This window comes from Mizuhopecten yessoensis, unplaced genomic scaffold (assembly GCF_002113885.1).
Source record: "Mizuhopecten yessoensis strain PY_sf001 unplaced genomic scaffold, ASM211388v2 scaffold7635, whole genome shotgun sequence".
In the NCBI taxonomy this organism is placed as follows: Eukaryota; Metazoa; Mollusca; class Bivalvia; order Pectinida; family Pectinidae; genus Mizuhopecten; species Mizuhopecten yessoensis.
The window spans coordinates 160821-184636 of record NW_018407146.1 but is presented as its reverse complement, the minus strand read 5'-3'; the positions used below and the strand labels follow the sequence as shown (position 1 = coordinate 184636).

Here is a 23816-nt window from a genome sequence, read left to right as displayed (position 1 = left end):
GTGTCTTCAACATTTCACATGGAAAAATTTGTCTTAATACAGTAAATGTTAATGCCCTTCAGATGTATATGTCAGTGTATAATATAGTAAGAGTGTGCCCCTCAGATGTATATATCAGTGTATAATATAGTAAGTGTGCCCCTCAGATGTATATGTCAGTGTATAATATAGTAAGAGTGTGCCCCTCAGATGTATATGTCAATGTATAATATAGTAAGAGTGTGCCCTTCAGATGTATATATCAGTGTATAATATAGTAAGTGTGCCCCTCATATGTATATGTCAGTGTAAAATATAGTAAGAGTGTGCCCCTCATATGTATATGTCAGTGTATAATAGGGTAAGTGTGCCCCTCAGATGTATATGTCAGTGTAAAATATAGTAAGAGTGTGCCCCTCAGATGTATATGTCAGTGTATAATATAGTAAGTGTGCCCCTCAGATGTATGTCAGTGTAAAATATAGTAAGTGTGCCCCTCAGATGTATATGTCTGTATAATATAGTAAGAGTGTGCCCCTCATATGTATATGTCAATGTATAATATAGTAAGTGTGCCCCTCAGATGTATATGTTAGTGTAAAACAAGTAAGAGTGTGCCCCTCAGATGTATATGTCGGTGTATAATATAGTAAGAGTGTGCCCCTCAGATGTATATGTCAGTGTATAATAAAGTAAGAGAGTGCCCCTCTGATATATATATGTCATGAGTGTATAATATGGTAAGAGTGTGCCCCTCAGATGTATATATTGGTAAGAGTGTGCCCCTCAGATGTATATATCGGTGTATATTTAGTAAGAGTGTGCCCCTGACATGTATATGTCAGAATGATGTTAGTATAAGACAGTCATGTAAGCCCCTTAAATATATGTCAATAAGTATTTGTGTATCAGACTGATGTTTAATCGGTATGGCTAACACTTGACTAGTAATAAAGTAATTGATATTGCAAACAAATGTTCTGTAAATTATATTGCAAGATTTATATATTGATGATATATTTTGAAAGTTAATGAACATTTCCTAAACAGCCAAATTTTTTAACTTAAAACATCTTGATAATGTAGAAACAATGTTTGATAAATAACCATATTCCTTTAGCTGGTGCGTGATAACGCTGACCTGCGTTGTGAACTTCCAAAGTTGGAGAAGAGGCTGCGTGCAACAATGGATCGTGTCAAGTCTCTGGAGACTGCTCTCAAGGAGGCAAAGGAAGGAGCCATGCGTGATCGTAAACGGTGAGAATCATCACGCAGACTATGTATTGTTTAGTATATGTTTGCCTATTCATAGTCACATCTTGCTACATATGAATACATCTTCACTTAAGCAAGATGTTTATCAGGTTATCAAAAAATTCATCTAAAACTAGATTACTGATATCAGAAGTTATAAGAGTCCATCTTGAGTTCGAAACTTGCGGGTTGGAATCGTGATCTGCTTTTTGTCACTCCCCGAGTAACCTCTTCTACAAAGGGAAATGATAGACAAATGTATTATTATATATCCCCGAGTAACCTCTTCTACAAAGGGAAATGATAGACAAATGTTTTTTTCATGTATCCCCTGGTAAATGTTGGTTAATTTCTTACTTCTTATGAAATATTGTTTATGACTGGTCACAAGTACTGTTTTGTTCAAAAATACTAATTTACCTGCTAATTTGCAGTTTTATCTATGTAAGTGTTGACATTTGTTTGTAAGTGTAGGTATTTTGAAATTTGTCCAAAGAAGTATCGATTGACTGTTGACATTTGTTTGTAGAAAGGTTAACACATGTCTACAGAGGTGAAGATCTGTTGACGTTTGTTTGTAGAAAGGTTAACACATGTTTACAGAGATGAAGATCTGTTGACATTTGTTTGTAGAAAGGTTAACACATGTCTACATAAGTAAAGATCTGTTGACATTTGTAGAAAGGTTAACACATGTCTACAGAGGTGAAGATCTGTTGACATTTGTTTGTAAAAAAGTTAACACATGTCTACAGAGATGAAGATCTGTTGATGTTTGTAGAAAGGTTAACACATGTCTACAGAGGTGAAGATCTGTTGACATTTGTCTGTAAAAAAGTTAACACATGTCTACAGAGATGAAGATCTGTTGATGTTTGTAGAGAGGTTAACACATGTCTACAGAGGTGAAGATCTGTTGACATTTGTAGAAAGGTTAACACATGTCTACAGAGATGTAGATCTGTTGACATTTCTAGAAAGGTTAACACATGTCTACAGAGATGAATATCTGTTGATGTTTGTAGAAAGGTTAACACATGTCTCCAGAGATGTAGATCTGTTGACGTTTGTTTGGAGAAAGGTTAACTCATGTCTAGAGAGATGTAGATCTGTTGACGTTTGTTTTTAGAAAGGTTAACTCATGTCTAGAGAGATGTAGATCTGTTGACGTTTGTTTTTAGAAAGGTTAACTCATGTCTGCAGAGATGTAGATCTGTTGACATATCTAGAAAGGTTAACACATGTCTTCAGAGATGAAGATCTGTTGACGGTTGTAGAAAGGTTAACTCATGACTCCAGAGATGTAGATCTGTTGACATTTGGAGAAAGGTTAACACATGTCTACGGAGATGAAGATCTGTTGACATTTGTCTGTAGAAAGGTTAACACATGTCTACAGAGATATAGATCTGTTGACATTTGTAGAAAGGTTAACTCATGACTCCAGAGATGTAGATCTGTTGACGTTTGTTTGGAGAAAGGTTAACACATGTCTAAAGAGATGTAGATCTGTTGACATTTATAGAAAGGTTAACACATGTCTCCAGAGATGTAGATCTGTTGACGTTTGTTTTTAGAAAGGTTAACTCATGTCTGCAGAGATGTAGATCTGTTGACGTTTGTTTGGAGAAAGGTTAACTCATGTCTACAGAGATGTAGATCTGTTGACGTTTGTTTGTAGAAAGGTTAACTCATGTCTACAGAGGTGAAGGTTTGTCGACATTTGTTGACGGAGGAAAATGTAATGTAAATATGTTCAAATTTTTCTACAAAAATGTGAAAATGTAGATATTTGTCTACAGAACGGCAGAAATGTTGACATTTCATTCCTGTAATCTGAATGAAATAACCAATGTCTATAAATGTTGATGGCTTCTGGAGTAAACCTTGTGCTTACAGCAATCCTCAATATGGAGATGTAACATATGCATGGTCATCATATTAACACCTCATCTAAACATTTGCTAGCTTCTTTGCACTTAATTGGTTTGTTGATGTAATGACAATTCCTAGTATATGGCTTTGCGCCATGGTCACTTTGTGTCTGTGTGTGTTGCGCCATGGTCACTTTGTTTCTGTGAGTTTGTGCTATGGTGACAATTTGTGGGAACTGCCTTAAAGAAACCAGATATAAGTTTTATCATGTAACAAAAACGCTTGGCTGCAGCAAATTGTGGCATGGCTTCTTCACAAGAAGACCAATCATTGTCCAGGCTAGCCTTAATCATTCCATCCTCAAAAGTCACTAGTTGTACATGTACCAGCCTTTGTTCTGTAAAAGTCCAGTATATTGTACTTTAAAAGAGGCATTTTATTAGGTCACCCGAGACAAAGTCTCAAGTGGCCTATTGCGATCGCTTTTTGTCCGCCAGCGTCCGACGTGCGTCCGTAAACAATTGACATTTTCGACTTCTTTTCCAAAACCCTGAACCATTTTCAATGAAACTTTGCAGAAACCTTCCATGGCCAAAGGTCAACCAAAATTGTGAATTATATGATCCCCAGCCCCCAGGGGCCTGAGGGGCGGGCCAAAAAGGGTCAAATTGACTAAAATTTCAACAATCTTCTTCTCAAGATCCAGATATGGTAGAATCAAATACTCTTCATATCTATGAAAGGTCTTAAGATGCTTTACCAAAATACAGCTGACCGACAGAACCACTATTTGTACATAGTTCATATACTACCCAGATCTTTCACACTACTTTTGCATTACATGTAGTTTAAGTTACTTTTGTTACAAAATGATTTCTTTTTTATTTGGCAACATCGATAACATCAGTTTTTACATAAATCAGGTGACCTTTAAGGCCCATGGGCCTCTTGTTTCAGACTTTGAGCCTTTTCTTTTGAAACAGTGCCACTAATTTTTCTTTTTTTTCTCTAAAATTTTTTGGGGTAAATCTTGTGGGTCTGTAAAATTTTAGTAGGTCTTGACAGCCAGTACCTGAATAATATCAGACCATTAGATCTATCTATTTCATAAGCAAACAGTTCCTGACCAATAAGTTTAACAGTGCTAACAGAGAAGGTGAGGTATATGAGAGGTTGATGAGAAGGGAGAAGCATAGAGGAGGGTGATGAGAGAGAAGATTGTGGTGAGATATAAAGTTGAGGTTGAAGAATTTGTGTTTTCTCATTGCCAGTATGAGACAACATGTTAAGGACACACGGAGCCTGGAACTAGTGCCTTTTTACGGACGGCGACAGACCGGGTTAATCCCGGTCTTCCCTCCAACCCTGGACAGCGACTGTCCTCATCACTGTGGCCTTACATCTTACCTGAAAGTATCTCCTGCCCGTGTCTCTCTCCTCTTCTCACCGTCATGTTGTGTGTTTGTCTGTATATATAGCCTCTTCTACATGATATAACCACACTCTCTAAAGCCTATTCCACGAATGTAGAGTAACCCTTGCAAAACAAGAGTTAGGACCATTGACTATTAATTATATATATAACAGTGATGTGTGGAAACTAACCATATTCGCTCCAGGAACAAAACCAGATGGCTTTTCCCTGCCAAATTAAATTGTGATTGAGTATAAAGTTTGAGGTTGTCAAAACTGTAGTGACAGAGTGAGGACACTGACCATTATATAAATCATGTATACAAACAGTGATGCCTGGAAACTGGAAAACAAACCCCTGCAAATCTGATCCAGCAACAAAACCCAGAAAGCTTGCCCCCACCCCCCCCCAAAAAAAAAAAGAAGAGAGGAAATCTATATATGATGTAGTATAAAGTTAGAGGCTATCAGCACTGTGGTGATCATGTGTAGAAGGTTTTATGTATCAAATTTCTAGATTCACCTGATTTCAGTTTCCAAATTTAGTGCACAGATCTAGACATGCCTGGAGTGTCCGCTGTCAGGATCCCGTCACAGCTACAGGGGCTTGTGTCACTATGCTAAGATGATACAAGCCCTGTGCTTGTAAAGGTAGACCAGAGCAGCCTGGTGTTCCGAAGCTTTGCCTGTTTTTATTTCAGCTTTGTAAGCATGATTTTGCATACATTAGTGTCAGTCTTATCATCTTAGAAGTTTCATGACAAATTTTTGTGAGTTGATCCTATGTTTTTGTCCTTTATTGAATGTCATTACCCAAAATTCCTCTATTTTCACTATGTTTTATGGATACCAATAGCTCACATTTGGTTATCGTACAAGTTTTTGGTAAAAATTATACTCTGTTATTGTAATACATGTTCAAATCCTGTCACTCACATTATTTGGTATGATACATAGACTTGATGTAATCCACTGTTAAATATAATTACAAATTGTTTCATAAAAGCTGATCTTTCATTGTAAAAGCTTTCAAATTAAAGTGTCGATGTGAGCTAGTGAAAATCAGGATTTTTATATGTAGATATTGTTTGTACACATAACCTAATATATAAAAACCAACCTTTTTGTTTGACAATCTACATAAGTGCATTATACTGTAGGAATAGAAATCAATTGCAACTAATAAAAAGTTATAAAACAGAACTTGAAATTCATAAAAATCATGATTAACATTATCGATCATTTACAAAATACTTGTCATGAAACATTTCTAGGATAGTTTTCAGATGCCATCAACATTTATAACTAAACACATTTTTTTTTTATATTTTTCAGTGGTTTTATGTAGGAATTATGGATGGGGTTGTTACCATGGCTATGATTGGTTTATACCAACATTGACTTTCATTGGCTAATTTTTATCACAGATATCAGCATGAAGTGGACAGGATTAAAGAAGCTGTCCGACAGAAGAACCTGGCTAGGCGGGGCCACGCTGCTCAGATAGGTGAGTTTAAGTTGGTTGGGTGCTTAGGGACACAAAAATATCCATTCATATACATTACTAGAAGAAATGTTGTTTTCTGGTTTATGGAGACAGAATTCACACTTAAGAGACATTTTTTTATTGTGTTAAATAATTTCCAGAGATCTTTATCACTATGAATGTTAGATTACTAGATGTTTTGAAGGCGGGCAAATTTTAAATTCAATGCATGATGCTTCAATAGGTGAGTATAAGTTTGTTGGTTGTTGAGGCACACACATGTGTCCATCCATATATATTTTTTTGGAACTTGGAGACAGAAATTTCAAAGAAGTTTTCTAATTATAATTGATGAAAGGTTCCCAGATGTCTATATAACTATGAACAACAATTCCCTGACACTAGGTGTCTTTGAAGGATGGCAAACTTACCATGTCTTTAGGTATTGTTATAATAAATGTTCAATGCATGATACCAAATATTTTAACTGCAAATTCTCAGACAAAATTAGGCCTACCAAAAAGTCACAATGAAATGAGCTTTATATAACTCCAGGTATTGTTGTATTTCAGCCAAACCAATTCGCCCCGGACACCCACCAGGTGGTTCTTCTTCTCAAGCAGCTATCCGCGGGGGTGGTATGGTGGTGCAGGCTAAAGCCGAGCCTCACGCATAGAAGCCTGGTAAGTTGGTAACTTATTTTGATGTTAGGGGTGTAATGGTGCACACATTTTTACCATGAAACAATATATAGTTAATATATGATATATGTTGAGTCAGTGTTGATGTGTTCTACTGTAATCTGAAAAAGAAATTTCATTACAAAGATAATATCTCCAAAATATTTGCTTATGTTTCACTTTGTAACAGGGCTGCAACGATACAGTAACATGACTATATGTACATATTAGAATACTGTGGTCAATATATGATACCTATTACAATACATATAATAACAGTAGAAGCAAAGCGAAAAGATATGTTTCAAATTTTTTAATGGCAATATTACAACTGGAAATAGACTTAGTCCAAAATGAGAATGACTTTCAAGTTTCACACAAGTCACATGTGTCGACGTGCTTGCCGAGCTGGAGCCCTCACTCACTCTGTTGAAACAGATATGAGTAGACTAAATTCAGAAGATGACAAAATGCGGAAAATATTGAAAGTTTATTATGACCTCATTTTTTTTTTATTGTGTATTGTACTGTATTCAAATTAGGGTAATATATCATTGCACGGTATATCGTTGCAGCCCTACTTTGTAATAATTTATATTGAATTGTTCATACTCAGGCTAACAAAAACAGTTAAGATTGTACAGAAATAATTTATTGTATCATCAGTTTATTTCAATGTCAATATCTACAGCAACATATTTGACATTAAACCTTCTTAATCGGTACTTAAATATATAAATAGATATAAATATATGACCTTGACCTTTGTTACAGGTAGTGGTACCAAGTGAGAACTTACTACAGCAGTGATGACATCTTGTCTCATCGCTGCTTGTCTTATATAGGCACAAGGAACAACTGCCTCATCACCATGGCAACATCATTAGTGTGTTATCATGGCAACATACACTTAGGATTATTGTAGAGGATTCTCATACACCAAAAATTTAACTGCATTCCATCTCAGTCTGGCTGCATCAACTGTGTTGTTTTATTGTCGGGACAAGTGTCTGTCACGGTGTTGCCTAGGAGACGTATCTCTCCGTCTACCACTTATCTTTACACCCTCGTCTGCCACTTATCTTTACACCCTCGGCTGCCACCTATCTTTACACCTATGACCATTGCTGTTAATAGGATGTAAAACACAAACAAACCCAGCAAACTCTACACCCTCGTCTGGCTAGGAAGCTGAAGGTGCTAATTTGATCATATTTGGGATCTTAGAAATAATTCCACTGATTATGGTACTGTTTTATATCAGCCTACATCCTATTAAGATATTAGTTAAGGCATGAAATTAATTTTCTTTAACAAATATTGTACACATAATATTTGATTAATGTAGATTTTTGTTAACTGTAACATCATCATGATTTGCAGCCTGAAATAAGCAGAGCACGGCCTCTACTGGAGTGTGTGGTGTAAAGAGAAGTTGTGTACGGGCAGATACTGGTTTAGACACTTATTTATTTTACTTACGGTAGATCTAGACGGATGTCTTCTGTCACACTTGTGCCGCGTCTTCATGCAATATGTAACCATACCATTTATCAGAGTGTGACACTGTTGAGATTTGACGTGTTAGGTTATGAGATTTACGAGAGAGATAGACTACACTGCCATGTGTTATTTTGCATTGCAATATTGCAGGAACATTGTAGGCTTTTGTAAAGCTTACTAGGCGATACATGCCGCCGATATTGTGTGTTGTCGTTGGTGTATTTAACCACATATTTTATGTGTATTATGTGTAGTATTGAGGCTGTTTTGGGACAATACAACTTGCCATTCCATGAGCTGTTGTGAAAAAATCAGTCACTTCGTCAAAACTAGATATAGGTGATGATCAGTTGTGAAACAACAGTAAGTAAGTCTTAGTTGTTCAGTGAAAACATAAATATACACGTGTAGACATTCTATGAAATATCACATATAATAGTCTGTAATGGTGATATTGAGGTAAAGTCCACCTTAACCAGCCTGTCTATTCCCGTTTTGTGGTGAGAAAGCCACAGTGATTTGTATATGATATCTATATAGTGGATTGATACTTTATATTTGACAACAGTGGCATTGTATTGGGTTATTTACCACTTTCAGCCCTTGTTATTGGGCGACATATTATTATATACTGTACTATGTATACCCTACACTAACTATATCCTTATTAACTTTAATAAGTAGGAGTTAGCTCCCCACAATGTAAAGCATTTCCTAGGTTTCTCACACGAAATCTTTATTCATAGAAATATCAGTTTTCAAAAATTTCAATAGGTCTTTGTCAATTTCATCTGCTTTTTGAAAAGTTATTGCTAGGAAAAAAACGATACAGCAGAAACAGTCACCCTTATTATTTACTTTCTACCAGCGGAGTCTGGTGAAGACAGATTTCTGTTATTAACTTTCTAACAGCAGAGTCAGGTGAAGAGATTTCTGGTAGAAGGGTTATTTTAAGGCTGGTTCCAGATATGTACTATGAATGGTTGTAGACATGTATACAAATTGAGGTTAATAATACTCAAAATGAAAAGTTGAGGCCAAGGCTTGTGGAAAGTTTATTGCTGGGGTAGACATGTTTATTTTTGGATCAAGTTAGATTGGAACAGATGTTGACACAGATAACTGCTGTTACGAATCTGAGTGTTCCTATTGAAGCATCCACACAACAACAGTTGTTTTCTAAAAACAAAAGTTGTAGGATGTTTGAGTGCAACCTGGAACAGATTTGTAGCATTGGTTTAGATACAGAATCTAGTTAAACTAGAGATATGCGTGCCTAAAGAACGGTAGATTTAACAAGTGGAGGGATCCATACTGCACAGTGCTTTCATCCAGTGATATGTGTTGTATACTGTTAATGAATCTGTATGATAAACATGTGGGTTTCTTTTTCTGATTCCATCAACCGATCTGCGTTACTCTGTAGATTGTTACAGTTATTGATTGATGTTCGGAGAAACACACATACACAAAAGTGGACACAGGATGTTTGTGTTTATCACATAAGCTAATGAAAAACTAAAGCACTGTGCAGTAGATTAGCTGATGTTATTGACAAGTACAAAATTCTCTTAATAATGTTATACTTTTTATGGAAGTAACATAAAAAAATTGTCAAAGGTATAATAAGATAGAGCAACATGGGTTTTATTGGATAGCTTAGTCAACCATGTTTATCATAAGTCGGAGTGTTCACGATGCAGTTGGTATGTCTAATTTTAAAGTATTTATGGAGAAACACTGAAAATGCTTGGTGGGGAAGATATTCATGATGCTATAGCAAATTCTTAAATCCAATGATGGGGAAAAATGCACAAAGTTGGAAATAAAACATTGATTGTTACATCAGTCAAGTTTGTGATTGGTTGTTATGTCAGTCGTGATTAATATAAGGTCTTAGTTGGTTAGATCAGTCGTGTTTATGATTGGTTATTTCAACATTCATATTACCTGGGAATTATTAGCGAGTGTTAACTGCACCAATATTACATTGACTAGTAAAAGTTTACACTGAACACCAATATAACATTGACTAGTACAAGTTTACACTGAACACCAATATTACATTGACTAGTACAAGTTTACACTGAACACCAGTATAACATAGACTAGTACAAGTTTACACTGAACACCAATATAACATTGACTAGTACAAGTTTATACTGAACACCAGTATAACATAGACTAGTACAAGTTTACACTGGTTAATTAGGGTTTTGGGCTGTGACTAGTACAAGTTTACGCTGGTTAATTAGGGTTTTGAGCTGTGACTAGTACAAGGTTACACTGAACACCAGTATTACACTGACTAGTACAAGTTTACACTCAACACCAATATAACATTGACTAGTACAAGTTACACTGGTCAATTAGGTTTTTTGAGTTGTGACTAGTACAAGTTTACGCTGGTTAATTAGGTTTTTGGGCTGTGACTAGTACAAGTTCACACTGAACACCAATATTACATTGACTAGTACAAGTTTACAGTGAACACCAATATTACATTGAATAGTACAAGTTTACACTGAACACAAATATAACATTGAGTAGTACAAGTTTACACTGGTTAATTAGGTTTCTTGAGCTGTGACTAGTACAAGTGTACACTGGTTAATTAGGTTTTTTGAGCTCCAATATAACATTGACTAGTAGAAGTTTACACTGGTCAATTAGGTTTTTTGAGTTGTGACTAGTACAAGTTTACGCTGGTTAATTAGGTCTTTGAGCTGTGACTAGTACAAGATTACACTGAACACCAATATTACACTGACTAGTAAAAGTTTACACTGAACACCAATAGTACATTGACTAGTACAAGTTTAAACTGGACAATTAGGTTTTTTGAGCTGTGACTAGTCCAAGTTCACCCTGGTTAATTAGGTTTTTGAGCTGTCACTAGTACAAGTTTCCACTGGTTAATTAGGTTTTTTGAGCTGTGACTAGTCCAAGTTCACCCTGGTTAATTAGGTTTTTGAGCTTTGACTAGTACAAGTTTACGCTGGTTAATTAGGGTTTTGAGCTGTGACTAGTACAAGATTACACTGAACACCAATATTACATTGACTAGTAAAAGTTTACACTGAACACCAATAGTACATTGACTAGTACAAGTTTACAGTGAACACCAATATTACATTGACTAGTACAAGTTTACACGGGTCAATTAGGTTTTTTGAGCTGTGACTAGTCCAAGTTCACCCTGGTTAATTAGGTTTTTGAGCTGTGACTGGTACAAGTTCACACTGGTTAATTAGGTTTTTTGAGCTCCAATATAACATTGACTAGTAGAAGTTTACACTGGTCAATTAGGTTTTTTGAGTTGTGACTAGTACAAGTTTACGCTGGTTAATTAGGGTTTTGAGCTGTGACTAGTACAAGCTTACGCTGGTTAATTAGGTTTTATGAGCTGTCACTAGTACAAGTTTCCACTGGTTAATTAGGTTTTTTGAGCTGTGTCTAGTTCAAGTTTACACTGGTTAATTAGGTTTCTTGAGCTGTGACTAGTACAAGCTTACGCTGGTTAATTAGGTTTTTGAGCTGTGACTAGTACAAGTTCACACTGGTTAATTAGGTTTTTTGAGCTGTATAGAGATATTGGTACAATTGATTTTAAATGGTTGTGGTATATGCAATGGTAAAGTTCAATGTCAGCTTGTCCTAGACACCATTTCCTCCTCACGACAGCCTTACTTGAGACACAGTAGAGCGTTGAAGGGCTGTTCATAGATACCTCAGACTTTATTAATGTCTAGTCAGACCTGCTATCTTTGACAAAACACTATTTCAGTGCCAAGACGCCAGTACAACAATGTGATTCAATGACTGTACAGATAAAAATTGTACAGGTAACAAGTGTTACATATTGTAAAATTACAATGGAGTTACCTGCCTTAATAGGACAATTGTGATATGCATAATTTAGTTACAGAAGAAAGATAGATGTACAAATCAGATGTAAGTTATTGAAAAATGAAATTCAATCTCTCGTTATGATTTCTGCAAAATATTGATGATATCTCGACATTTTGAGTGAAGATATGCTATTGCTTTCTGCTGCATTGGTACAAATGTACATGTAATATAATGTACTAGCTAGTAATTGTATGCTACACTGTGAGATCTACCAGCTAGTGCTACAAATGAATTGTCTTTCCAAATATATTGTACATTATTTAAAGCAGGGTTTGTGGAATGTGAACGAGGTTATGAAGTTTGTTGGTTTATTTATTTGCAATAATTATTTTTTAATTTCGTAACTTTTGCTACCCAGCCCTTTTGTTGTGTAGAGGTGTAAATACGGTTTTGGCTTGTTTATGGATATTTTTATGGTAGAGCTTGTTAATTGATCACGAGCAGGCAGTGTTTAGGGAGATTGATGTATTCTACTGGAGTTTTGACCTATGACCCAGAGGTCATTAATTTGTGACCCATGACCTCTTGAGGTCACTCCTAGAATCATGACCCACTTACCTCAGAGGTCAGCTTTTTTGTGCATATCTTATCTTAATGTGTGGTGAAAAAGTAATACCTTCAACATAAGCTTGTTTAAATATTATATTGTTGCTTACTTATACAGATCATGACACAGTTTTTGAATTAAGGCACTACCACGCTAAAGGTCAGAGTATAAAAACATTCATACAGGTTATCTGTATAAAGTCCAATTTAGTGTACTGTATTGGTAGGTCTGTAAGGGTAGAACATATAATGTTGAAAGTCCTAAAGAGCAGGTTTGAATGAGCCATTTTTACCATATTTGAACCCAATTGTTTTTGTTAACCTCAATCTTTATATCTCTGTTGCTTTAATAGATGTAGCTTTATTGTGAAATGATTATCATGTTATATGGCGAGGACATGTACCAGCACACAGGGGTTTGTAGAATGATCAGTAATAATTGTATAATTCATCACCATAAATTATTTGTATGGATGATGCTACAAGTTCCTGTGCTAACACTGATTGTACTCAATACATAAGATCTCAGTTGAACATTGATCGTCATGTGTGAACAAAACAAATTGTCAAATGAATTATGCTGGAATCCCAGACCTTAAGGTGAAGTGTTCACCTCCTAAGAGTGGCTTTTAAGGCTGTTTTCATTGACAAGAAAATACATAAACCATAACCTTCGGGCGAGAGGTTTTAGAGCGTATATCCATTCATCTATGTATGAACTCATAAATGCATTTTAAGCTTATGACAATTTTGGGATGCCTCACTGCTAGATATCTGCCATTGTTGTGATAAGTACAGTTATGTTTCTACAAAGTGGTCTTTTACATGTATACATGTGCAAATAAAACATCCGACTTTCCGCTGTAAAAAGGACAACTATTGATCTATTGAAGTAACTGTGCAGTACTGTAACTTGATGTCAAGGTGATGTGTTCAAGGTCATTTGTCAAGTCAAAGGTCATAGGAATAGGAAAGCAGTATTGTACAATTGACCTGTATCCGTTTTGATTGTGAGTTGATGATTACATAATTGATTCTTTCATGTACATTGTGATTTTATTTAAATCTTTATTGAGGAACAAAAATGACATTAAATAATTGTTCACATGATGGCAATTCCATACCATGGGTATTGTAATTTCAATATGCTTCAGTCTTTCCATTTATACAAGTTTGGTTTTGTAAATTAGATTACAAGTGATTTCATTTTCATTTGTTGCATGTTTCATCTGTGAATCTCTGGAACAAGTTGCACACTACACTGTCAATCGGAGAATGCTTTGTTCTGTAAAATGAAAGCTTTCAGGAGATTTTCTCGAATTGATACAAATTACTAAGGCAATCTGGAGCCGAGAGTCCATCTTTAGATCAATTTTATATGTGAAAAACCTCATTTACGTTCTAGATACAGATACAAGAAACTTAACTTAAAAGTCATATACATGTAAACAAAGAAAATTAACTCTTGAGAGCAATTATTATGACAAACATGTGTAAAATATAAAAATAAGGATAACAGGTTTTTTCACAAGTTAAGGGAGATAATCTACCATTTAACTGCTTATATACAAAATTTGATTTGACTTAAACACGTTTAACTGTTAATTTAGAACAACTAACAATATAGTTAAATATCCCAGGTGTGTGGAACTGCAGTACGCCTAAGATGAGCATTTATTAATGATAATATAAGGGGGGTCTGCTTGGCAGTTCAGACGTTGATTACTTGTATCAGTTTGGGTAAATTGATAGAGACTTTCCTCAACCCCTTCATACCGCTGCTTCCCCATCGTTAACGCCAGTCACGTTTTTATCTGTGTTTGAAATTTACATGTAACCAACTGTGAAACAGATTCGCGCGATACAATAAATATTAATGTCATGATTGAATGGAGTGTCTGTTGTATCTATGAGACCTGGCTTGGTATCTACGAGGTGTTTGTGTCCTCGGTAAATTACTCGTAGTAGAACACTTACATACGTACATTGTATGTCAAGGTTATTGTTATAAATGTATTTTATGAAGGACAAGTTCCAAGAAATGGTGTGAGCGCTCTTACATGTCTGATATGTATATAAATAAGAATGCTCTGAAATAAAGAATTAATTAAAGGGACATCACGGTTAAGTACATTTTTCCGAACAATTCGAGTGGTCAAACTGATGGGGATATCAAGGAAACATAATTGGCAGTGCAGACGACACGAACATTCAATAAATGAAATATGGGTTTGAACGGTATGTGCCTTTAATACATTACAAGTATTCTAATTTTGACAAAATCTAGGATACCCCCGATAACGACTTTGCTTCCCAGATATCTTGGTAGGACTTTTCTTCCTAGAAAACAAACGATATATAATATAAGTTGTGTAAAAGCATAACGTCAAGTAATCGAGCCAATCATACTCTTAATTAGTTACCGACGTTTATCTCGCGGTGCTTGTGAGCATGAAGATGGAAGATTTTCAGAAAATATCGTTTTAAATCCAGGTTAAAAATCACCATTAGCATATCTGAACTAAAACATGAATTAGGACACCCATTTCGTCAATACGTCGCCCTATGTTTCCTATTTAACAATTTGATGGTGCGTATTTTTAACTATTTTTACGTGGCAATTTATCCAGGATGCCAATTTGTTTCAACCTACTGCACTTCATGTTGTCCCTTCCAACACCATATGCTAGAAAAAAATACAATGTGTGTCGAAACATACCTAATATTATCCACAGGAGACGATTTACTTCTGAAAGTGAAACTGAAGGACCTGGCAAGTATTTCATTACCAGCCTTAATAAGCTCTTCAATAAATCTAACCTCCTGTATGAGAATAGCAAGTCGGCTAGAAGAGGGTACAGTTTGTTCCCATGGGGATGCCAACAGGATGCTGGGAAATGTAGCCACTGAACTCGACAGATATTGTCAACCAGGAACTCGAATCGTTATCACGACTTTCATCCTAATTATAATTCAGCTTGGGCATTGTCGCGTGTTTCACAAACTACGCGCCTAAATTGTTTACAGCTGGGTACTTATATCGCTGTTCGTTTTTCCTGTAAAAGAAAAAGAAACCTGTCATTATAAAAGAATAGATAGTCCACTGTTTTGAAAGAAGAAATATTTTTGAGGAGAGGACGCTCAAGATTGATCGAAGTTTCGTTTGGGTGCTTCAACATCCACATTATATAAGTCCACTTCTGGAGTAAACAGTGTAAATACCTGACTAGTCCTAATAATGGTTCTAGGAATAGTAGTGGGAAGTTTTGATTATCTCTTGGTTTAGCAACTCGCAGAACAAGCGATAAAACGTTTTGATAAGGATTCTTTAGAAAGTTCGTAATCCAATGGAAATGAGACTGGTTCGCATTGTCATTGAGCTGTATTCGGAAATATGTTAAATAAGAGGAGTGATAAGCTATATTTCGTCTTCTGCAAACAAAAAAGAAGTTACAGAGGATTTCCTTGGACATCAAACAAGCCTATTTCGTTTTTCAGGCAGGAAAGTGTTTGTTACAGATCGTCGAGTGTAGTTTGGACATCGGGAGCAAGATTCACAGATCAGTGTTTTTGTTTGCAAACTGTTGATTCTGTTTAAAATAATGAATTTGACAGATTTTGCCCCTTTCTCATTTCGCCCATTGTCTCGCGTAGTCCAGCAGTACCTTGAAATTGGCATTTCTTTGGACCTTCCGCGAAAAGCTCTCGTAGCATTATTGAAAATATTTAGAATGTTATGCACTTACTACATACTTATTATATGCACTCTAAGATCATCGGAATTCAGTTGTGGGTTTTGCTTGAAGCTGTATATCTCACGGTGGTATGTAAGCTGCGACGGTCTTTTGATGACATTTACCCTTTTATTGGCATACTCACCTATCAATACTTCTAAGCTGAGGGTCGTGGCTAGCCGTACAAGTGTAGAATCTGTGCCCGGTTATCAATAATCTGATGGAGTCTCAAAGCTATCTCGGTATAACCAGAGCAGGCACAGAGTCTTTGTCAAGCTTGGAAATGGTGAGTGTAAGTTTTTTGAAAATTAATTTGAACAATGATAGATATTTCAGTTTATTAAAATACTACTTAAATACTACTCATTATTGTACATATCTAAACTTTGGAGTTTAAATTACATGGTTTAGGTATTTTTTACACATTTTTTCGGCAGGATTTACATTTGTATTACCAATGTAGATTTTATGTACTGTCTTTAACTATTTCATCAATTTATGATTGACAGGTCGACTGTAATAGAACGGTTAATGATTGTTGATTGATATAAACGTCAGTTCTCTCACAAGCAACCGAAAGATGACTATTCATTCATTGTCGTAAATTTTCTTGTGTTTCACCGTTATTTATCATAGAAAATATTGAAGGTAATGCAATCGGTTTAAAAGTTACACACTTTTTCAATGCCCGTTATTTACTCATTATATATGCAGCTTCTAAATGTCTCCCCAATGTATTCTTCAGCATTGCATATGTATGAATTCCAATTGATTTTTTTTTTGTTAAATGTTCTATGATGTGCAAGTTGTCCGTCCTTACCTAAAAACCAAGGCCAAATAAATATTGTTACATGTGACCTTCACATTATTAGTGATTTGTAAAACAGTGAATTATTGCTTAGCTGTGAATCTCTAATACTACTGTAGTTATTTGTATTGTAACATGACACACCGAAGGACACCTGCTAAAAAGACACGATAGTATATCTATTTATATACACACCAGAGCTTAATCTATCGGCAGGTTTGGGCGAGGCACTATTTGGCACCAAACACCATACTTAATATAACTTACTGTGGGAGATTTTAGCCAACGAACTCACAGGGACAGCAGTACGGGTAATTGTCACTCACCCTTTTTGTATGTGCTTTCTATTATGAATACCCCCACTTTTGTTACCAATACGGACTATAAATATGGCAAGTCGACTAAAAATGTATTCAAGGAGCAATGTCGACCCCGAATTTCATAAAATTATATTAGATACCTAATGTAGTATAGGAGATATCTTGTATAGTATATGATACATTACCCCCACTTTATATTATATATGATATATAAGATCTCTGATATACTATATAAGATATCTTATGTAGTATATGAGATGTCTTGTATAGTCCCTTAGATATTACCCGCACTTTATATTATATATATTATCTGCATCTTGCGCAAGAATAGGTCCTCTACATCAGCGTTCCTTGTCCGCAATGCTCTCAGCTTAATTGCTGCCTTCGGTTGTCTTTAGCCAAGGGGACTATTGGTTTTATATAATAGCTATATTTTCAATTATAGTATATCAATTCTATCTTCTTGTAATATGATGTATATGTACATGTAACTGTTCTGTTTCACTGTGTCTTGAAAAAGGAGCGGATCGCTCCGTAAATTTGACTACCTAAACTTGTCCACACTGTTGGAATTACCTCTTTGCCCCATATATAATATCTCTGATATACTATATAAGATATCTTTTATAGAAGTTAAATATAAATGCTATATATCTTATATGAATGTTTTGGCAAATGTTGTCATGGTCCTATAACATACATTGCTATTCATGACAAAATTAATAATTCCACGCAGGTGGCCGGGGTTCGATCCCCGAAGTCGTCGCTCGCATGAATATTCAGAGGAAGTGTTTTTTATCCTGCCTTCACAACTCCAACAACCCAGGTGGAGTATAGCATCGTCTGGGGTGGATGTTGCGGTATCTGTGCTGTAGCATTCAAGTGACACTATAAATGATACCGCTGGAAGAACTGTCGCACTACAAACAGAACACAAAACATCTCCAGCTCACACGCAGGCATACACATACATAGGGAAATATTAGCCAGTTAGAAACGTGTGTTATAGGACCATACCAGTCTTTGCTAAAATATTCATTACTTATATTTACATTCTGATAGATTAGTTATGCTTTATTTAGTTATTCCGAACTGTGTTTGAAGAGCAAGTGTTGACAGCAATGGCGTTACAATAGCAAATGTTGTTATAGTCTCATAACAACATTTGCCTTTTAATGCATTGCAATGGAAGGATGCATAGGAATTGTGAATATTATACAATTATGAATATGATGTGATATGAACCCGAAAGAGTGATATTGACTGAGGCGTATTTACCAGCACAAAAGCCCATAATTGTTTTATTATATGCTTCAACAATAAAACAAAACAAAACTAAAGGTTCGGATTTTTGTACGCGAGCCTCAGTGTAAAATTTATCCAGGTTTGAATACAACAGTTCATCATTGTAGCTTTCGAAGGCATCGTCTAGGTTCTTTTTCTTAAGATAAGCATTGAGGGCATGCACTGCGTGTTCAATGGCCTTTTTTTTACGTTAACAGCATTTTTATCCTCAAATAATTTTGATAATTTTCCTAACGGAGGAGAAACGTTCGCCAGCAGCCATCTTCTTATGTCATCCGACAGATCGCGTTCCGGTCTAACTGCGCATGCGCTACGACAGGTTCCGGGGAATTTCCACATAGGCTATAACCAGTCATGAGTTTTTGAGGACTGGTCACGTGTTTAGGATCCGACCAATGTGATTGCGAGAAATGTTCATGCATATAATAATATACAATTATGGACTTTTGTGCTGCTGAATATGATGTGATATGAACCTGAAAGAGTGATATTGACTGAGGCGAAGCCGAGGTCAATGTCACTCTTTCAGGTTCATATCACATCATATTTACCAGCACAAAAGCCCATAACTGTTTTATTATATGCTTCAACAATAAAATAAAACAAAACAAAACAAAACTCAAGGTTCTGATTTTTGTACGCAAGCCTCGGTGTAATATTTAGCCAAGTTTGAATCAACAGTTCAGCATCGTAGCTTTCGAAGACATCGTTTAGGTTCTTGTTTCTTAAGATACAGTAAGCATGGAGGACATGCACTGCGTGTATCAATGGCCTTTTCATGTTAACAGCATCTTTCTCCTTGAACAGTTTTGGTAATTTGTTGATGTAACGGAGGAGAAACGTTTGCCAGTATCCATCTTCTAATGTTGTCTGACAGATCGCGTTCCGGTCTAACTGCGCATGCGCTACGACAGGTTCCGGAGAATTTCCATATAGGTTATATTTAGAAATCGATATTCACCGGATAACCAGTCTACATGAGTTTTTGAGGACTGGTCATGTGTATCTGATCCGACCAATGTGATTGCGAGAAATGTTCATGCATATGATAAAATGAGATATCCTATACAGTATATGAGATATTTTATTAAGCATCTCATTTGATATATTATATAAGATATCTCATATCATATAAGATATCTCCTATACTTTATAAGGTATCTTATATAGTTGAATGAAATTCGGGATCGACATTGCTTTTTGAATAAATGTTAATTTGGCTCGTCATATATCATTGCTCATAGGACTTCTCACCTTTCCCCAATGCTTGTCCTGTTATACTTCTAATGACGGTTGTAGCTTACTGTGTCACCGGACAGCTTCTTGTTGTAGCTTACTGCGTCACCGGACAGCTTTTTGTTGTAGCTTACTGCGTCACTGGACAGCTTGTTGTTGTAGCTTACTGCGTCACCTGACAGCTTCTTGTTGTAGCTTACAGCGTCACTGGGCAGCTTCTTGTTGGAGCTTACTGCGTCACTGGACAGCTTGTTGTTGTAGCTTACTGCGTCCCCTGACAGCTTCTTGTTGTACCTTACAGCGTCCCTGGGCAGCTTCTTGTTGGAGCTTACTGCGTCACTGGACAGCTTGTTGTTGTAGCTTACTGCGTCACCGGACAGCTTGTTGTTGTAGATTACTGCGTCATCGGACGGCTTCTTGTTGTAGCTTACTGCGTCACTGGACAGCTTCTTGTTGTAGCTTACTGCGTCACCGGACAGCCTATTGTTGTAGCTTACTGCGTCACTGGACAGCCTGTTGTTGTAGCTTTCTGCGTCACTGGACAGCCTGTTGTTGTAGCTTACTGCGTCACTGGACAGCTTCTTGTTGTAGCTTACTGCGTCACCGGACAGCTTCTTGTTGTAGCTTACTGCGTCACCGGACAACTTGTTGTTGTAGCTTACTGCGTCACCGGACAGCTTGTTGTTGTAGCTTACTGCGTCACTGGACAGCTTGTTGTTGTAGCTTACTGCGTCACTAGACAGCTAGTTGTTGTAGCTTACTGCGTCACTGGACAACTTGTTGTTGTAGCTTACTGCGTCACTGGACAGCTTGTTGTTGTAGCTTACTGCGTCACTGGACAGCTTGTTGGTGTCACTTTGTAGCCTCTAGTTTTAATGTGAGAAAGGCACGACGTTTGATAAGTGACAGTTTTAGCCACTGGTCGTCTACGATTGGTTGAATTAGGAACATCGAGAAAATACAAGCATCGTTTTGAAAAACATCAACAACTACTTATTATTAAAAGAACTTACGCATTCTGTCAGTCTAAAATGCCTTCCCTTGTAGTTGTGACTCGGCTTGGTACTTCTCTGTGGCTTTTATAGGAAGTAGAGTCATATAAATATAATAATACATTTTTAAGCGTTTGCCTGGAACCAACTGGCATTTCCCACGAACATGCAGCTTGCTAGAACCAAGGGTTACTGAACGAAATTCCGTTGGCCCACACTTAGGATCACAGGGGTAAATGTTTAATGTCTGATGAACCATGAGACATACAGTTATATGCTCAAATGAAGAGCTTTAAAGATTGTAAGGAGAACACGTGGACTAACATTCAAGATCTAACAATTAGAAATCATTTGTTTCCAATACTCCAAATAACCTTTTTTTTAAAGATTTATCTAGCCATGTGGTCAAACAAAGTCACAGAGCTCACGTGTGTCGAAACGATTCCAACGTCGCCATTTCGAGAATTTCAGCATTAAATATCTGTTGGCGATCCGATGAAATAACAGGCCCATAATGCCTCTTGTTCGGTTGTGTTATGGTACTGATGATGGAGCATAGAAGTAAATTGTTCAAAACAAAGACACCCTTTATACATTCAAAAACTATTATGATGTAATTTAATTTCAGAGAAGATAACAAAATGACAGTTAGTTGCGTGGTTTACTTGCCGTTTGTGGTTGCCATGGTTACGACGGCGTCTTCTAGTACTGTCGACAGTCGCCTAGTAACAGAGGCTAGTTACATGTACAGTAAAATGGTTGCACTACAACACAGTCGACAAGTGATGTTCGGACAACAACTGGCCACGGGTCATGGAGCGCAGGGCGGCCATAGCCCATACCAAGTACTAGAGGCCAGGCAAAATGGCGCACGCGGTTGGACGTTTTCGGTATTTATCGACTTTATGTAATTAACATCAATCATTAATAATCTCATTTATGTTAGAGCTTAATGATTCCTATCTTTTAAACTATAACATATAACATATTTCAGACGTATGCCTTAATTCATTATGATAACAACCAGAGGAATGCACTGAGAAAATCGACCAAAGGGAATGGTAATATTTACCCAGTTTATTGTTTATTGTTTATTGCGGTGTGCATAGTTAGTTGTATATCAACAATTATTTTTTTGTTTTTATTCACGAGTAGCCTCATCAGGTAAGCAACCATCAGCCCGATGAGCTCTGTGACGTCAAGGGGGTGACCGGAGAGTACCCAGCTGTACTCGGCGTGGATCTGGGCTCTTTAGAGGACTTCCGGCTTAATATTGCAGCCTATCTAGCTAAAAAGGCAGCCGATAGGGGAATGGTCATAACAGTCAGCTGGCATAGCCCCAACCCCGTCACTGGTCACTCTTTCTATCTGAGTAAAGACAATGGTAATGTCCTTCACTCTATCAGGAAAATACTTCCCGGGGGAGATCACCATGCCAATTTCACGTGAGTAAATAGTAAAACAGAAATATGTATTTCGGATATTTGTTAATGATCAATATTATTGATATAGATCCATGTTTAAAAATCCCTAAGATGATATCTTAAGCAAAGACACCCACACAGCGTATAAAAATCATTTACAAATTATTAATTAGGTTCGTAACAGTGTGTACGGCTGTATCAAATTCTCTGGAAGGTAATCACTTATATTGTTTAGATATACTCCATTTTAAGTACATGTAGCCAAATGTTGTCACTGAGTCTCATATACAAGAGAGGATTAGACCACCGACACACGTCCGATTTGATACAATCAAATGACGACACTGATGCTAAAACACACATTCTAGCTAGTACACTTCTATGGCCATACTAGATCGCAGATACACCGGCGCAATATCCGCATTGAATCTCAGAAACTTTTGAGTTTCGACACTACGATTTTAACACTTAATCTCATTTAAAAAAATCAATTTTGTTTGGAAATCAATACAATGTTTTGTGTTTATAAATATATGAGTACTTGTCAACGGACGACAACAGCCAACAGTCATTCTGCAAACTTAGTAAAAGAGATATATTTTGTTGTTGATACAGACATCGTCTAGACGTTGTTGCCCATTGGTTAAACCATCTGTACGATTCCCACGGGAAGAAGATCCCGGTCATATTCCGACCCTTCCATGAAATGAACGGCAATTGGTTTTGGTGGGGAACAAACAGCCGAACCAAAAATACCGCGCACGAATACATACTACTGTATCGGTACGTTGTGGAATACCTCCGCGATCAAAAAGGAGTCCACAATGTGTTGTATGCCTACTCCCCTGGGAAACTTCACCACAACACAGATTACATGACGTACTACCCAGGAGATGATTACGTTGACGTCCTTGGAATGGACTTTTACTACTCCACCCACACAACCGACCCTGACGTTCTGACACAGTACATGCAACTTGTAACCGACTTTGCTCACTCCAAAGGGAAAATTGCTGCGATTACTGAAATAGGTCTCAGCGACAATGGTATTGATACCCAACACACGTTCTGGACTGATAAAGTATTGAATGTAATGAAGGCTGGTAACTTCCACCATAAGGTTGCATACCTGTTAACATGGCAGAATACCTGCTCCAATCCTGGCACAAATTGTACCCTGTTTGTACCCTACAAAGGTCACGCGGCCGAAGCCGACTTATTGAACTTTTACCATAACGGCGTGACGGTGTTCTCCCGTGGTGTTCCCCAGTTCTATCCACACATTGCGGTTGTGGGGTAGTCAGTAAGGTTCGTTTCAGGGAAACAATAAATATTATGTTGTCTCAGTA

General features: G+C 36.7%; 2 protein-coding genes across 9 annotated transcripts in view; both read left to right on the top strand.

The window, feature by feature from the left end:
• LOC110454027 (kinesin heavy chain-like) overlaps positions 1-14538 on the top strand; it is a 53584-nt gene extending 39046 nt beyond the window's left edge. The window contains exons 20-24 of one of the 2 annotated variants that reach the window (XM_021503336.1): positions 1100-1236; positions 5949-6028; positions 6580-6690; positions 7462-10607; positions 11719-14538. In XM_021503336.1, coding sequence (XP_021359011.1) covers positions 1100-1236; positions 5949-6028; positions 6580-6683 — 321 coding nt within the window. In that variant the 3' untranslated portion in view covers positions 6684-6690; positions 7462-10607; positions 11719-14538. Of the gene's footprint in view, positions 1-1099; positions 1237-5948; positions 6029-6579; positions 6691-7461; positions 10608-11718 lie in introns of those variants that run through there. The other variant, XM_021503337.1, reaches the window with a different exon arrangement.
• Positions 14539-17402: 2864 nt separating this feature from the next.
• On the top strand, positions 17403-23816 carry LOC110454029 (mannan endo-1,4-beta-mannosidase-like). Of its 7 annotated transcripts, XM_021503342.1 has the most exons (6): positions 17403-17501; positions 18247-18336; positions 21175-21275; positions 21672-21933; positions 22199-22488; positions 23083-23816. In XM_021503342.1, exons 4-6 carry the CDS (start codon positions 21685-21687, stop codon positions 23765-23767), a joined length of 1224 nt encoding a protein of 407 aa, XP_021359017.1. In that variant the 5' UTR covers positions 17403-17501; positions 18247-18336; positions 21175-21275; positions 21672-21684; the 3' UTR covers positions 23768-23816. The 7 variants fall into 7 exon arrangements, with proteins under 7 accessions (XP_021359017.1, XP_021359018.1, XP_021359016.1 ...); XM_021503343.1 differs by lacking the exon at positions 18247-18336; XM_021503341.1 differs by lacking the exon at positions 21175-21275.

Excerpts from the sequence above, each read along its gene's own strand:
- LOC110454029 (XM_021503346.1), top strand. The coding sequence starts at position 21,685 with ATGACAGTTAGTTGCGTGGTTTACTTGCCGTTTGTGGTTGCCATGGTT. Across the intron at positions 21,934-22,198 it reads CACGCGGTTGGACGTTTTCG|CCTCATCAGGTAAGCAACCA; the intron begins GTATTTATCGAC and ends ATTCACGAGTAG. Across the intron at positions 22,489-23,082 it reads GATCACCATGCCAATTTCAC|ACATCGTCTAGACGTTGTTG; the intron begins GTGAGTAAATAG and ends TTGTTGATACAG.